The sequence below is a fragment of the Nomascus leucogenys genome, chromosome 8, assembly GCF_006542625.1.
Source record: "Nomascus leucogenys isolate Asia chromosome 8, Asia_NLE_v1, whole genome shotgun sequence".
NCBI lineage: Eukaryota > Metazoa > Chordata > Mammalia > Primates > Hylobatidae > Nomascus > Nomascus leucogenys.
In genome coordinates, this window is record NC_044388.1 from 81082096 (window position 1) to 81097534 (window position 15439).

At 41.0% G+C, this 15439-nt stretch overlaps 1 protein-coding gene across 6 annotated transcripts in view; it reads left to right on the forward strand.

Annotated features, from left to right (window-relative positions):
* UBAP2 (ubiquitin associated protein 2) overlaps positions 1-15439 on the forward strand; it is a 128313-nt gene that overhangs the window by 46281 nt on the left and 66593 nt on the right. For all 6 annotated transcript variants that reach the window (XM_030817571.1, XM_030817569.1, XM_030817570.1 and 3 more), the window contains 2 exons: positions 5578-5655; positions 8072-8182. In XM_030817571.1, the coding sequence (XP_030673431.1) occupies positions 5578-5655; positions 8072-8182 (189 nt within the window). The remainder of the gene's footprint in view (positions 1-5577; positions 5656-8071; positions 8183-15439) is intronic.

The following is a 15439-nucleotide window of genomic DNA, read 5'->3' on the forward strand; positions in this document are numbered from 1 at the left end:
GGGAGGCCAAGGTGGGCGGATCACCTGAGATCAGGAGTTTGAGACCAGCCTGACCAACATGATGAAACCCTGTCTCTACTAAAAATACAAAAATTAGCTGCGCATTGTGGCATGTGCCTGTAATCCTAGCTACTCGAGAGGCTGAGACACTAGAATTGCTTGAACTCGGGAGGTGGAGGTTGCAGTGAGCCAAGATTGCACCACTGCACTCCAGCCTGGGCAACAAGAGTGAAACTGTGTCTCAAAAAAACAAAAGAAAGAAATCTATCTTTGGCCATTTGTGGTGGCTCACGCCTGTAATCCCAGCACGTTGGGAGGGCAAGGCAGGAGGGTCATTTAAGGTCAGGAGTTCAAGACCAAACTGAATAACATGGTGAAACCGCATCTGTACTAAAAATCGTAAAAATTAGCCGGGTGTGATGGCGAACACCTGTAATCTCAGCTACTGGGGAGGCTGAGGCCAGAGAATCGCTTGAACCTGGGAAGCGGAGGTTGCAGAGAATCCCTTGAACCTGGGAGGCGGAGGTTGCAGTGAGCCAAGATCATGCCACTGCACTCCAGCCGGAGCAGCAGAGCAAGACTGTCTCAAAAAAAAAAAAGCTATCTTTGATGTATGTACAGATTTGGGTATAAGAATGGACCTCGGCCTGCCGCTGTGGTGCATACCTGTAATCCCAGCACTTTGGGTGGCCAAGGTGGGCAGATCACTCGAGGTCAGAAGTTCAAGACCAGCCTGACCAACATGGTGAAACCCCGTTTCTACCAAAACCAAAAATTAGCAGGACGTGGTGGCATGCCTGTAGTCCCAAGCATGAGAATTGTTTGAACCTAAGAGGAGGAGGTTGCCGCAACCCGAGAGCACGCTACTGCAAGGCAACAGAGGGAGACTTCGTCTCAAAAAAAAAAAAAAAAGAAGAAAGAAAAGAATGGATCTCTGGCAGTGTTTTAGTAGTAATAAAAATTTGCAGAGTAAGAAAGATATAGGCTGGGCACTGTGGTTTATGCCTGTAATCCTAGCGCTTCGGGAGGCTGAGGCAGAGGAATTGCTTAAACTCGGGAGTTCAATATTAATCTGGGCAACATGGTGGAACCTTGTTTATACTAAAAACAAAACATTAACCAGGTATCCTGTTGTGCACCTGTATTCCCTGCTATTGGGGGAAATTGTGGGGAGTGGAGTGCGTGAGGTGGGAGGATTGCTTGAGCCTGGGAGGCAGCTGTAGTGAGCGCTGATTGTGCCACTGCACTCCAGCCTGGCCGACACAGTGAAACCCTGGCTTAAAAAAAAAATGTAAGGCCGGGCGGGTGGCTCACGCCTGTAATCCCAGCACTTTGGGAGGCCAAGGTGGGCGGATTATGAGGTCAGGAGTTTGAGACCAGCCTGACCAACATTGTGAAACCTGCTCTCCACCAAAAATACAAAAATTAACCAGGCGTGGTGGCGTGTGCCTGTAATCCTAGCTATTCAGGAGGCTGAGGCAGGAGAATCACTTGAACCTGGGAGGTGGAGGTTGCAGTGAGCCGAGATCGCGCCACTGCACTCCAGCCTGGGCGACAGAGCGAGACTCTGTCTCAAAAAAAAAAAAAAGTAGCACCTATGCAGTGGATTGTCATGTAGCATTAAACGTGATATAGATATTCATAATAAATTGTGTATGTGAGTGATTCTACATGGTAGTATGTTTTTGATAAAAGAGGAAAATAGCCAGGTGTGGTGGCTCATGCCTATAATTCCAGCTATTTGGGAGGCAAAAGTAGAAGGATTGCTTGAGTTCAGGAGTTTGAGACCAGCATGGGCAACACAGTGAGACCTTGTCTTTACCAAAACAACAACAACAAATTAGCCAGGCACGGTGGCTGCCATGGTTGCTACTTAGGAGGCTGAGGTTAGAGGAGTGCTTGAGCCTGGGAGGTCGAGGCCTTGGTGAGCTGTGATTGTGCCACTGCATTCCAACACAGAGTGAAACCCTGTTTTTTTGTTTTTTTTTTTTTTTAATGAAAAAATATAAATACCAAATACATAAATAGTTTTGGTGTTAGATGGTCACCTTATGGATTTTTCAATTTTTCTTGTGTTTGACACGTAAAGCTTATAATTTAAGAAACTGTAATGATGGGAAGGGATGAGCATCAGTGGTGCTTGGATTGGAACAAGGCTACCTGAATCTGCTGGATAATGAGTATGGTACATTTTTTAGGTTTGAAACACAGGGAGCAGAAAATAATAGTATTAGGGAAAACGGGCAAACTCTTCATACAGGCTTCTTGCAACAGGGTCACCAACAGTCTACTTTCATTTTGTGAAAATTGATTATATGAATTGGAGTTATCTTGTCATACTCAACTAAATTTAGAGTCAATGGACCAAGGGTTACGGTAAAAAAGTGCTTGGGGCACAAAGCGCTTGCCCAGGGATTATATTGCAAGCCAGCTGCCACAATGACATGCTGTAACCTTAAATCCAGTTTTACCTACTAGCTGTTGAGATGAACTCTTGTGACTCTAAGTCTAGTTTTACCAACGGTGTTCACTTACCAATCAGAGCTTACCAGCTCCCAAAAGCTTTAGTAGTTCCAGTGAGTTTTCTTTCAAAACAGTAAGTCACGTTTCTTAAACTCCCAACCTTCTTTGTGTTCTTTGGACACACTGGAGGCTACCCTAGTATGTGTAGGTATGTATGTCCTGGATTGCAGTCCTACTTATATATTCTTCCCAAATAAAACCTTTTTTACTTAGAGATTTGTTTTTCTCTATATTTTTGACTTTAACAGTTCATAACAAGTCGTCATTACTCCAAACCCAAATGTATGATGTGGAAATGCCATCTTTTAAAAACCCATCTCTGCCTTTGCTTTTCCCTTTTACTTCATCTAGTTATCACGACAGTGGTGCTCTTGGCTGTGGCACTGGGACTTCTTGGTTGGTTATGATTCAGGAAAATGATTGTCTGATTTAGGGATAGTGAGAATATATGTAAGGTCCTTACATTTACAGGGAACAATTGAGGTAAGATTTTCAGTAAGTGTAGACACTGAATTTCTTTACCAGTGTCTTTTTGGGTATAATGTAGCAATACTGCAGCAGTTAAACTGATGTCTCAGCAGGCATAGGTTGGGATGAACAGGCCAAAGCACCTGGGGTTTGTATAATCACCCACCCACATGGCCTGGAAAGGCCTTTTGAAAAGTGCTTTAAAATGCAAAAAATGTCAGCAACTCCCCCCGTATCCCACTTTAGTCAAGATTATTTGAAATGAGTATATATAAAAAACTGAGAATAAAAGCTGTTTATTAGTTCCTTATGGCTTTTCTTCCTCTAAGATCTTTTTGTAAACTGTTCAGCTTTTTAAATATTTGTGTTGGGAGTTAGTATAGACTTGGTTAACGAGGCAACTTAAATTATTTTGGAGTAATTTTAGATTTAGTAGGCCGTTGTACAGAGATGATACAGATTGTTCCTGTATATTCCTCACCTAATTTCCCTGTTGTAATAATTACGGTACCTTCGTTAAAACTATTTTATTTTATTTTATTTTTTTTTTTGAGACAGAGTCTCGCTGTCGCCCAGGCTGGAGTGCAGTGGCGCGATCTCGGCTCACTGCAGGCTCCGCCCCCCGGGGTTCACGCCATTCTCCTGCCTCAGCCTCCGGAGTAGCTGGGACTACAGGCGCCCGCCACTTCGCCTGGCTAATTTTTTGTATTTTTTAGTAGAGACGGGGTTTCACTGTGTTAGCCAGGATGGTGTCGATCTCCTGACCTCGTGATCCGCCCGCCTCGGCCTCCCAAAGTGCTGGGATTACAGGCGTGAGCCACCGCGCCCGGCCTACCTTCGTTAAAACTAAGAAACCAGACTGGCACATTACAAAGTCATTCCACAGAAGAATAACTTTCTTTAGAACTTTTCTGATTTTTTGTTGGTATAAACATCAGAAAACAAAACTTCAGTCAATAATATGATTGAAAAAATATTTTGAGTGACAAAAGTAACTGGAAGTTTTTCTGCAAATAGCCAGATATGGTGGTGCGCTCTTGTAGTCCAAGCTACATGGGAGGCTGAGGCGGCAGGATCTCTTGAACTCAGGAGTTGGAGGCTGCAGTGAGCTATGATGGCATCACTACACTGCAGTCTGAGGGGACAGAGTGAGACCCTACCTTTAAAAAATTAAGTAAATATGGCTGGGCGCAGTGACAGGCGCCTGTAATCCCAGCAACTCAGGAGGCTGAGGCAGGAGAATTGCTTGAACCTGGGCGGCAGAGGTTGCAGTGAGCCAAGATCGTGCCAGTGTACTCCAGCCTGGGCGACAGAGTGAGACTCCATCTCAAAATAAATAAATAAATACATACATACATACATACATACATACATACATACAAACTTAATGAAATTGTGATTTAGGCCGGGTGTGGTGGCTCAACGCCTGTAATCCCAGCCCTTTGGGAGGCCGAGGCAGGTGGATCACCTGAGGTCAGGAGTTTGAGACCATTGTGGCCAACATGGTGAAACTCCATCTCTACTAAAAATACAAAAAATTGGCCGGTCGTGGTAGTGCATGCCTGTAATACAAAAACTAGCTGGTCGTGGTAGTGCATGCCTGTAATCCCAGCTACTCTGGAGTGCTGAGGCAGGAGCATTGGTTGAACCTGGGAGGCGGAGGTTGCAGAGTCAAGATCACGGCACTGCACTCCAGCTAGGGTAACAGCACGAGACTCCATCTCAAAAAAAGAAAAAAATCGTGAAGAGGGTAATTTTTGCCAGATGCAGTGGCTCAGGCCTGTAATCCCAGCACTTTGGGAGGCTGAGGTGGGAGGATCACTTGAGCCCAGGAGTTCAAGACCAGCCTGGGCAACATAGTGAAACCCTGTCTCTTAGAAAAACAAAATTATTGTGTATAAAAAAGATAAAGTAACTTTTAAAATATTTTTAATTTAGCTAAATACAGCTTTTTTTCTTCAGAACTGACCAGCATACCTTTTTAGACCTGACAACAGAGCTTTTTTGACACAGAGTTCTAAGCCTGTGTCTGGGCAGTTGTTTGCATTACCTTTTATTTTTTCTTTTATTATTTTTTGCCTACCAACTACCTCTAAAGATTTCATTACTTTTTCAGCCCTTTTTTTTTTAATCTTTTAAAAAATTAAATAGAGACAGGGTCTCTCTATGTTGCCCAGGCTAATTTCGAACTCCTGGGCTCAAGCAGTTCTACCTTGGCTTCCCAAAGGCATGAGCCACCATGCCCCACCAAGATTTCATTATTTTTTATTCTTCTGCTTTCTCTTGAGCTGATTTCCCCCACTCTACCAAGGGAAAGAAAATTCAAATAAGTCGTTGGCCAGTTAAGATGAACAATAGCTTTAGGTCATTTGGTCAAAGGAATGGGTCCTTCATGTTACTTAATTTGATGCTTATTTTTCCTATGGGAACAGGTTATATATGGTTGAGAGGCCTAAATTCAGGGTCTTTTATTTGTTGTTACTTAGTATTTCTAGTGCTTGAGAGCCTTATCTGTTTGACCCAGATTTTGGAGTCTAACTTACGCTTTTGGTGTTTGAATCCTTAACAATTGTATATACTTTCCAGGCAACAGCTGAACAGATGCGTCTTGCTCAAGTGATCTTTGATAAGAATGATTCAGATTTTGAAGCTAAAGTTAAGCAGGTATGTTTCTGGCAAAGGATATCATCGTTTTTATAATCTATTTTGATTGTGCTTAAAAAGATAATTTCAGTAAAGATTTTTATTTTAAAGTATTACTTCTAGCTTCTAGTCTCACCTGAAATCTGTGTATTGGATTTTGGACTTGTGATTAAAAATACCTTTATTGGTGGGCAAGTGGAGGAATTGAATACGTTCACCTACCTTACATGTGTTTACATGTGAACATTGAACCAGATATTTCTGTAAGCACACTGAGATTTTCTGATACCTGTGCATAGAAAGTATATCTAACATTTGGCACAGTCTCTGGGAATTTTGTTTAATGTTAGAGATGAACTGAATTACCTTTAAAAAAATTTTTTCATAGAGACATGGTCTCACTCTGTTACCCAGGCTGGAGTGCAGTGGTGCTGTCATAGTTCACGGCAGCCTCAAACTCCTAGGCTCACGCTATCCTGCTGCCTCAGTCTCCTGAGTAGCTATGACGACAGATGTTCATAACCGTGCCCAGCTAATTTTAAAAATATCTGTAGAGACAGTGTCCTGCAATGTTGCCTAGGCTAGTCTTGAACTCCTGGGCTCAAGCAATCTGCCTTGGCCTCCCAGAGTGCTGGGATTACAGGATTACTGGCCTGAATTGCCATTTTGAACATGGTTGTGTTTTCGTTGGAAAAGTATAAAATTAAATTTTAGGGCAATGTCTTCATTTCGAACTTTAATAAGAGATATTTTTGATAACTTAATCTTAATTTCCAATTCTTCTTTGCTGACCCTTTCTCATCAAGATTCTAGAAACCAAACTGTAACCCCTACCTCAGTGCCAGATATTCCAACTCTTGGTAGATGTTGTCTAATAATTGTTCTTTGGAGTAAAGGTCTCACAATGAAATCTTGTTTTGTCTCACAAGAAATCATAGATTTCTTTCTCTGGAATGAGATCTTCATACAGTTTGAGATATACTTCTATATATTACATTGCCTTTTATCTGAATAGTATAGATAGAACACTGGCCCAGGAGTTCAGAGGTTTAAGTTCTAATTTTAGTTCTGTCTGTCAGTAATCTGATCACTGGGGAAATTTTGATGCTGACTGTGTGTCTTAAAAATTGTATGTTGCAGGCATTCACTTAGTACAGATCATTGATAAAAATGAGACATTTATTAGTAGCTATCCAAAGACTGAAGCATCAGAAAGCTATAGAGTATGCAGAACTTTTGCTGCCTGATAAAATGAAAAGATGAAAGCAGGGAGGCCAAATAGTATAGTGCAGAGAGCTGTGATTGTGAGATCAGGAGGCCTGGGTTCTAGATGGGCTTTGCTATTAATTACCTTTGTGACCATAGACAAATCACTTGATATGTTGGGATCAAGCTGTTTTGAACTTCAACTAGTACATATTAAAATAGTTAAATGTAGTTAAAATGCAATAGATATTAAATCATAGGTTTATTCACTGATACTTGAGAAACCTGCATTTTGCCTAGTCTGTGATCGTTCTAGTGATGAAAATGCTAAGTAACAAGTATCCCTTGCTAATGAGAATAAACTGAAGAGTTTCTTTCATCATTACTTCAAGCATAGCACCATGTTGAAGATCCTTGAGAAAATATGTCTAGGAGTGTGTTTTGTGATAGTAGCAGAATTCCACTTGTAAGACTTTAGGGTGTTATATAACTTAGTATGTATACGGAATGCTATTTTTTCTTCTTTTTTTGGCGGCGGAGACAGGGTCTCGCTCTGTCTCCTGTGCTAGAGTGCAGTGGCACAATCATGGCTTATTGCAACCTTCACCTCCAGGGCTGAAGCAATCCTGCCACCACGCTTGGTTAATTTTTTGTAAAGGTGAGGTCTCACTATATTGTCCAGTCTCGAACTCCTGGGCTCAAGCGATCCTCTCGTCTCTACCTCCCAAAGTGTTGATTATAGTCGTGAGCCACTGTGGCTGGCCTTTGAAGTGTTCTAATCCAAATGGTGAAAGCCAGCATATGGAATATTGTCCCTGACAAAAAATTTGTATTAGATTTTCCATGAATGATGACTGTGTACTCATATAGTTCCACCTCATATTTAAGTTTAGGAATCCTGTGTGCTTGAATTAAATTTGATTCTTCAGATACCTGATCTTGGGTATTCTGAGAGTGTTGGTACGTATGTATGTGCTGCTGATTAATGATCTGCTCCTTGGTCAACTTGGAGGAAGATTGATTTGTAGTTAGATTCTACCAGTGTTAGTGAAAAGACATGCATGGAATGGCCACAAAAAAATAAGTAAACGTGTCCTCATTGTAAACTCAGAGTCTAGAAGAGGCCATCTTCATGTAGAAGGATTATGTAATTCTGTATTTTTATAGAAGAATCTTAATATCAAGTGCCAGTTTTTGGTTGCCTCTAACTATTTTCTGATATGTTCACTAGCTTATGGAAGTGACAGGGAAAAATCAGGATGAATGCATAGTGGCCCTACATGATTGTAACGGAGATGTGAACAAAGCTATCAATATTTTGCTGGAAGGGAATTCAGACACAGTAAGTATTATTAATTGATTTGCATTGTTTACATTCGTCTCCAATTCCGTAGCACATTTTCAACTTCACCTTGGTCAGGGTGGGGAGGGAATGGATTATGGTGCCATTCCATATTTGTTTTAAGTTCCAGAAAGAACGATTACCTGAAAAGACTGTTTTTGTTACGTATGGTTTCTTCATGAAGTCGTAGAATCTGATGACTTGAAAGAGAACTTGGTGATCTACTCCAGCCTTACAGTTTCCAAAAATCTCTGTGCCTGTGTATATTTTCACCACCCCCACCTGAAAAGCATCTCTTGGCTCTGTTGCTTATGTTTCTTCATCTCAGTCCTCACCTCCGATTACTTCTTACATCTCTATTATAACAGAAAACCAGGATTTGCTGGTATATGTATTTGCTTATGTGGAATATTAAGTTTACTTTTTTTTTTTTAAAATATTGGGTTAAGTTAGGTGAGCTTGCAGGCTCATGAGCTCAGGCCTTGGATTTTAAGAAGGATACAGCTAAAGCTACACCAGGCACTTGTCAGCCCTAAAATTTTGCTGTGTGTATATATTTATATTTATATATATATAGTTTTTATACATATGTATATATATTTATAAATAAATATATATTTAATATTTAATACTTTTTAAATTTTAATAATTTTAATTTTAAATAATTATTTAATATATTTAATATATAAATATATTTATTCATAATATGTATTTAATATATACGTATATTTATATTTATTTAATATATAAATATATAATATTTAATAATATATATTTATAATATTTGTTTAATAATATATAAATATATATTTAATATATATATATTTATTTTTTTGAGACGGAGCCTCACTCTGCCACCCAGGCTGGAGTGCAGTAGCGCGATCTTGACTCACTGCAACCTCCGTCTCCTGGGTTCAAGTGATTCTTTTGCCTCAGCCTCCCAAGTAGCTAGTACTACAGGCATGTGCCACCATGCCCAGCTAATTTTTGTATTTTTAGTAGAGACGGGGTTTCGCCATGTTGGCCAGACTGGTCTCAAACTCCTGACCTCAGGTGATCCACCTGTCTCGGCCTCCCAAAGTGTTGGGATTACAAGTGTGAGCCAGCACACCTGGCCTGTGTTTATGTTTCTTAAATTGAGGAAACTATTTTAGAGTAGATTAAAAAAAAAATGACTCACCTAAAAGAGGATACAAAGATGAATACATCAATAACTGCCTTTCCTTGGAAAATTTAAAACAAACAAACTGACCGTGTCAGTGTTCAGATTTAATTGAAGTCTCATTTTAGGGTCATGCTGCATTAGGTACAAGAAATACAAAAATGAACTCTGAGAAACTGAAAGCTAAAATGACTTTTTAGTTGATGTGAAACAAAGAGAATGAATTCTTTTAGAGTAAAAATTAACTAATGTGGAAAAGATTTCACTGTTTGAGTGTAGCAGTAATTGTTGGTAAAATCCCATGTAAGAGAACACTGGTACACAAGACAAACCACCAAATTTGTGATTTTTGTTTGGGAAAACCATATTAAATGATAAATTAAATTTTGAATAGTTTTTGTTTACTGACCTGGGAGTAAGTATCCTGGGTTTTGCCAAATATGGAGGATCTGTTTACCTTATTGCTAATGGGTACAGCAGAGAGTGGCTTTCAGTTATTTTCAAAGTGAACTGAAGGGCCTAACTGCCCTCTTTGTTTAGGGAAAAAAAAAAAAGAAAAGAAAAATCTTTGGGAATAAACAAAATAATCCAAATTGTTCACTGGAGAGGATCTTTTTGGATCTTTTTATGGTAGAGATAAGTCCAGACACTATTTTTTGTTGCCTTTCCGTTAGCTCCAGCAGATTTAATTCCTTTTCTCTGGTAGTTTGGTGAATTTTTAAGTCTTAAATGTCCAGTTTTCTCTTTCTGTTTTGAGTTTTAACACCCCCTCCTCATTTGGGACCGAACCTGAAGGAGCTGGTTCTGGGCTATGTATTAGAAAGTAAGACTGGCTGGGCACTGCGGCTCACACCTGTAATCCCAGCACTTTGGGAGGCCTGGGTGGGCAGATCACGAGGTCAGGAGTTCGAGACCAGCCTGGCCAACATGGCAAAACCCCATGTCTACTAAAAATACAAAAAATTAGCCAGGTGTGGTGGTGGGCGCCTGTAATCCCAGCTACTCAGGCGGCTGAGGCAGGAGAATCGCTTGAACCCGGGAAGCGGAGATTGCAGTGAGCCGAGATCGCGGCATTGCACTCCAGCCCGGGCGACAGTGCAAGACTCTGTCTCAAAAAAAGAAAAAAGAAAGCAAAGCTGAACTTTTCATGAAGAACACCTCTTTGGTTACCTCTTGAACGATTTTATAGTGTGGGCTATATCTGACTTCTTATTTTCTTCAAAGGTAAGAAAATAGCAAATGAAGTTCTGAATATAGTTGTGAAAGAATACACTCGTTCGGGGCTGAGTGGGCTGTGGGGGACAGAAGTAGAGGGAAGGTCTTTTAGTTGTTTGGTGTTTTGGGTTTTTATTAAGACAGGGTCTCATTCCGTTGCCCAGGCTAGAGTGCAGTGGTGCCATCATGGTTTACTACAGCCTTGACCTCCTGGGCTTACGCCATCCTCCAGCCTGCTGAGTAGCCGGGACCACAGGCGCATGCCACTACGCTTGGCTAATTATTTTTATATTTTGTAGAGTTAGGGGGTCTCTGTGTTTCTATGTTGCTCAGGCTGGAGGGAGTCTTTGAAACCCTGGTTTGTTGAGGACCATTCTCTGGTACATCTTGTCTCTCATACTGTTTGCCTCATCTCTTACCTAGTTGCCATCTGCAGCACCCATGGCTAAACAGCTTTGATTATCTTCCCTTGACTGAGATAGAGTTAATTGGAGTAGAGTTGACAGAATATAAACACTGTGATGTTGCTAGGAGCAAGAGCATGAAGGCAAACGATTCTTTTCCTATTGTCTAACCTTCCTCTGTGCCAGTCTTCTGAAACAAAATTATTACTTGGAAAAGGTGTTAAGTGGAATCGTCCATGATGTTTTTAAGGATAAATTTATTTTTTCTTATGTAAGTATATCTGTCACAAAGGAAGATATTGAACATAAGTACTGCACTTTTTGTTTCATCATAATGTTTGGTTGATGTGACAAAATTGTTTTGAAGTATCAGTCTCTTGCATTAATGTACTTAACCGTTTTTAGTAAGTTGTTTGTGTTGGTAGTTTTTGGCAAAGTCAGAATGGTGGGAGAGTAATTTTTGAACTAGCTGGCTTCGAAGGCTGCTGTTCTGATTATTATGTGGTGGCTGGGAGGACCTCTCCTCTTAGAGTTTCTTCAGACCCATTCTGCAAGTAGCAAAATACTGATAACAGAGGTTGCCAGAAATTCTCTTGGAAATCCTCCATAATTATTTGGTTAACTTTTTAAAGTATGCATGTGTGCATACTTTGCAGACTTCTGCAAAATACACAGTAATCTTTTTAGCAGTTACTATGGTGTTGTAAAGATTGCTTCTTAAAGGTTCTTTTCCCTATTTGCGCCCCCCCACCCAATAAGTTGTCTTTGTAGAGCTCATAAACCAAGACTTTGCTTGAGGGGCAGTAGGATGGGGAGGGTATCTTTTTTTTATTTTTATTTTTTTGAGATGGAGTCTTGCTCTGTCACCCAGGCTGGAGTGCAATGGCATGTCTCAGCTCACTGCAACCTGTGCCTCCCAGGTTCAAGCAGTTCTCCTGCCTCAGCCTTCTGAGTAGCTGGGATTACAGACATGTGGCACCACAACTGGTTATTTTTTTTTTTTTTTTTTTTTGAGACGGAGTTTTGCTCTTGTTGATCAGGCTGGAGTGCAATGGCATGATCTCGGCTCAACACAACCTCCTGCCTCCCGGGTTCAAGTGATTCTCCTGCCTCAGCCTCCCGAGTAGCTGGGATTACAGGAATGCGCCACCACGCCCGGCTAATTTTATATTTTTAGTAGAGATGGGGTTTCTCCATGTTGGTCAGGCAGGTCTTGAACTCCCAACCTCAGGTGATCCGTCCGCTCAGGCTCCCAAAGTGCGGGGATTGCAGGCAGGAGCCACTGCGCCCAGCTGCTAATTTTTGTGTGTTTAGTAGAGATGGGGTTTCACCATGTTTGCCAGGTTGGTCTGGAACTCCTGACCTCATGATCTGCCCACCTTGGGCTCCCAAAGTGCTGGGATTACAGGTGTGAGCCACTGTGCCTGGCCAGGGTATCATTTGCTATATGAAGTGGGGTAAAGTGTTTCTCAGATGTTTTACAAAGACAGCTGGCCCTTTTATAAAGATAGAGTACCTTTAGGGGAGGCTGTGTAAAGATGTACATTGTGTATACATACACTTTATGCCAACTCTTCTGGGATGATTTTTCCAGGACCTCTGGAATTTACTTTTTGTATTCTAACCTAAGAGGACTGGATTCTGTTTTACACAGTTGTCTAGTATTTTCATATTAGCAAACATAATTGAGTTTATGCAGTATGGGCATTATTTTCTCTGGCGTAGATAAGCTTTATTATTTAATTAGAAAAGAAATGCAGAAAAATATTAAAGATTAAATCAAATTAAACATCCTCACTTAAATAATGACATATACCTCTTCCTTCAGTAAGTACATAGGCTCCTATTTGAACTAAAAAATGTAATTCTATATGCTGTTTGCTGATAGCTTGCTTTTTCTATCAAGGACTTCTTTCTGTATGTACCTATGTAACTGGTAAAATGGCTACATACTGCTGCATTTATGGATACACTAGACTACTTAGTCTCCTGAATTTGATATTTTGGGAATCCCCCTCCCCTCCTTTTATGCTGTTGATCATTTTGTCTGCACATAAGTGTTTGAACAATTCTTACGTTATTATTATTTTTTTTGATACAGAGTCTCACTCTGTCACCCAGGCTGGAGTGCAGTGGTGCAATCTTGGCTCACTGCAGCCTCCACCTCCCAGGTTCAAGCCTTCCAGGTTCAAGTGATTCTCCTGCCTCAGCCTCCTGAGTAGCTGGGATTACAGGTGCCTGCCACCACTCCCAGCTAATTTTTGTATTTTTAGTAGAGATAGGATTTCACCATGTTGGCCAGGATAGTCTCCAACTCCTGGCCTCAAGTGATCTTCCAGCCTCCCAACGTGCTGGGATTACAGGTGTGAGCCAGTGTGCTCGGCCACGTTATTTTATTTGAATAAGGGCCTAGAAGTAGAATTGCTGGGTTGAAAGAGTATGCACCAAATAGGCCAGGCGCAGTGGCTTATGCCTGTAATACCAGTACTTTGGGAGGCCGAGCCGAGGTAGGTGGATCACCTGAGGTCAGGAGTTTGAGAGCAGCCTGGCCAACATGGCAAAACCCCGTCTCTACTAAAATTACAAAAATTTGCTAGGTGTGGTGGTGTACGCCTGTAATCCCAGCTACTTGGGAGGCTGAGACAGGAGTTATCGCTTGAACCCAGGAGATGCAGGTTGCAGTGAGCCAAGATCGCGCCATTACACTCCACTCTGGGTGACAGAGTGAGACTCTGTCTCAAAAAAAAAAAAAAAAAAGAATTTTGGGTACTATTTCTAAGTAACCTTCTAGAAAGGTTACAATAGATGCATGCTCACCAGAACTGTATAATACCTGATTGTTTCACCTTAACTATCAGGTGACAGTATATTCAGTCTTCATTATTAAAGCGTAGAGGTGGAACGTAGTTTATATCTTTTTCATATCCATTTTATATCTAATTATATATGTGAGTTCATCACAGCTTTGCAGAAGACCATATTCCATTTCAGAAAAAGAGTTTGGAAGTTGGCTTCCACTGTTATGGAAATAATTCAGCTTATCACCCAAATTTTAGTTTATTAATTTCCAGTGCTAATGTTTACTTTGGATATACAATGTCAAATTTTGTTTTTCTGTAAGATTTTTAAAAAGCATAAAATAGTTACTCTTAATTTTGGATGGAGTCACTTCCAATTCCTTCTGAAATAAGGCAGATTATGAATAAGTAAATAGAAACTACTGGGCCAATTTTAGGATTTGTCTGTAACTACCCTGCTTGATAATTTTTATATCCACTTATAGTCAAGAATGTAGTATCTCTTTCTTTCTCAGCCATTTATACATATGTGATAGGATTAAATTTGGTATCACCATTAGGGGAGAAGTGGAGAAGGGAGGTTATGTAAATTATTTGACTTCTCACTAGAAGAATTCTTTGAAGGTTAAAAATTTAGGTACTTTATGAATTTTTTAAAAACCCACCAAAACCGCCGGGCACGGTGGCTCACACTTGTAATCCCAGCACTTTGGGAGGCCGAGGCGGGCAGATCACGAGGTCAGGAGATCAAGACCACGGTGAAACCCTGTCTCTACTAAAAATACAAAAAAATTAGCCGGGCGTGGTGGTGGGCGCCTGTAGTCCCAGCTACTCGGAGAGGCTGAGGCAGGAGAATGGTGTGAACCCGGGAGGCGGAGCTTGCAGTGAGCTGCACTCCGGCCTGGGCGACAGAGCGAGACTCCGTCTCTAAAAAAAAAAAAAAAAAACCCCACCAAAACCAAGCTAAAATTTGACTTATCTGCCATTAAATTGTTTTAGATAATTAGTTTGGGTAATGGAACAGGCAAGGTTGTATTCCCAGAGCTTTTGGGGCATCATTCTAAGTAATTTTGTGGTCTTTGAATTAATAAGTAGATTTAAGGCCTAATAGAGAGGTAAGTGAGGTGGTGTAGAATAGGAGCTTGGGGAAATGACTTTTACCGTATTCCTAAATTTGCATAGGAAAGGGCTTTATGTTGGGAAAATATACAGTATTTTGTCAGGTCAGCTAATAGCTGTAATTGTTTAGCAACAGGAGCTTAGCAAGAGGATTGTTATCTTCATCATCAATAAAGTAGAACTATATGGAAAGAATTTAAATGATAAGCAGGTGAGCTGCAAGCTGTGGGTAGTTAGGTTTGAAAGATATGTGCATGTGCCAGGCGCGGTGGCTCACGCCTGTAATCCCAGCACTTTGGGAGGCCAAGGCGGGCAGATCACGAGGTCAGGAGATCGAGACCATCATGGCTAACACAGTGAAACCCCGTCTCCACTAAAAATACAAAAAATTAGCTGGACGTGGTGGCAGGCGCTTGTAGTCTCAGCTACTCAAGAGGCTGAGGCAGGAGAATGGCACGAACCTGGGAGGCGGAGCTTGCAGTGAGCCGAGATGGCACCATGCACTCCAGCCTGGGCGACAGAGCGAGACTCCGTCTCAAAAAAAAAAAAGAAAGAAAGA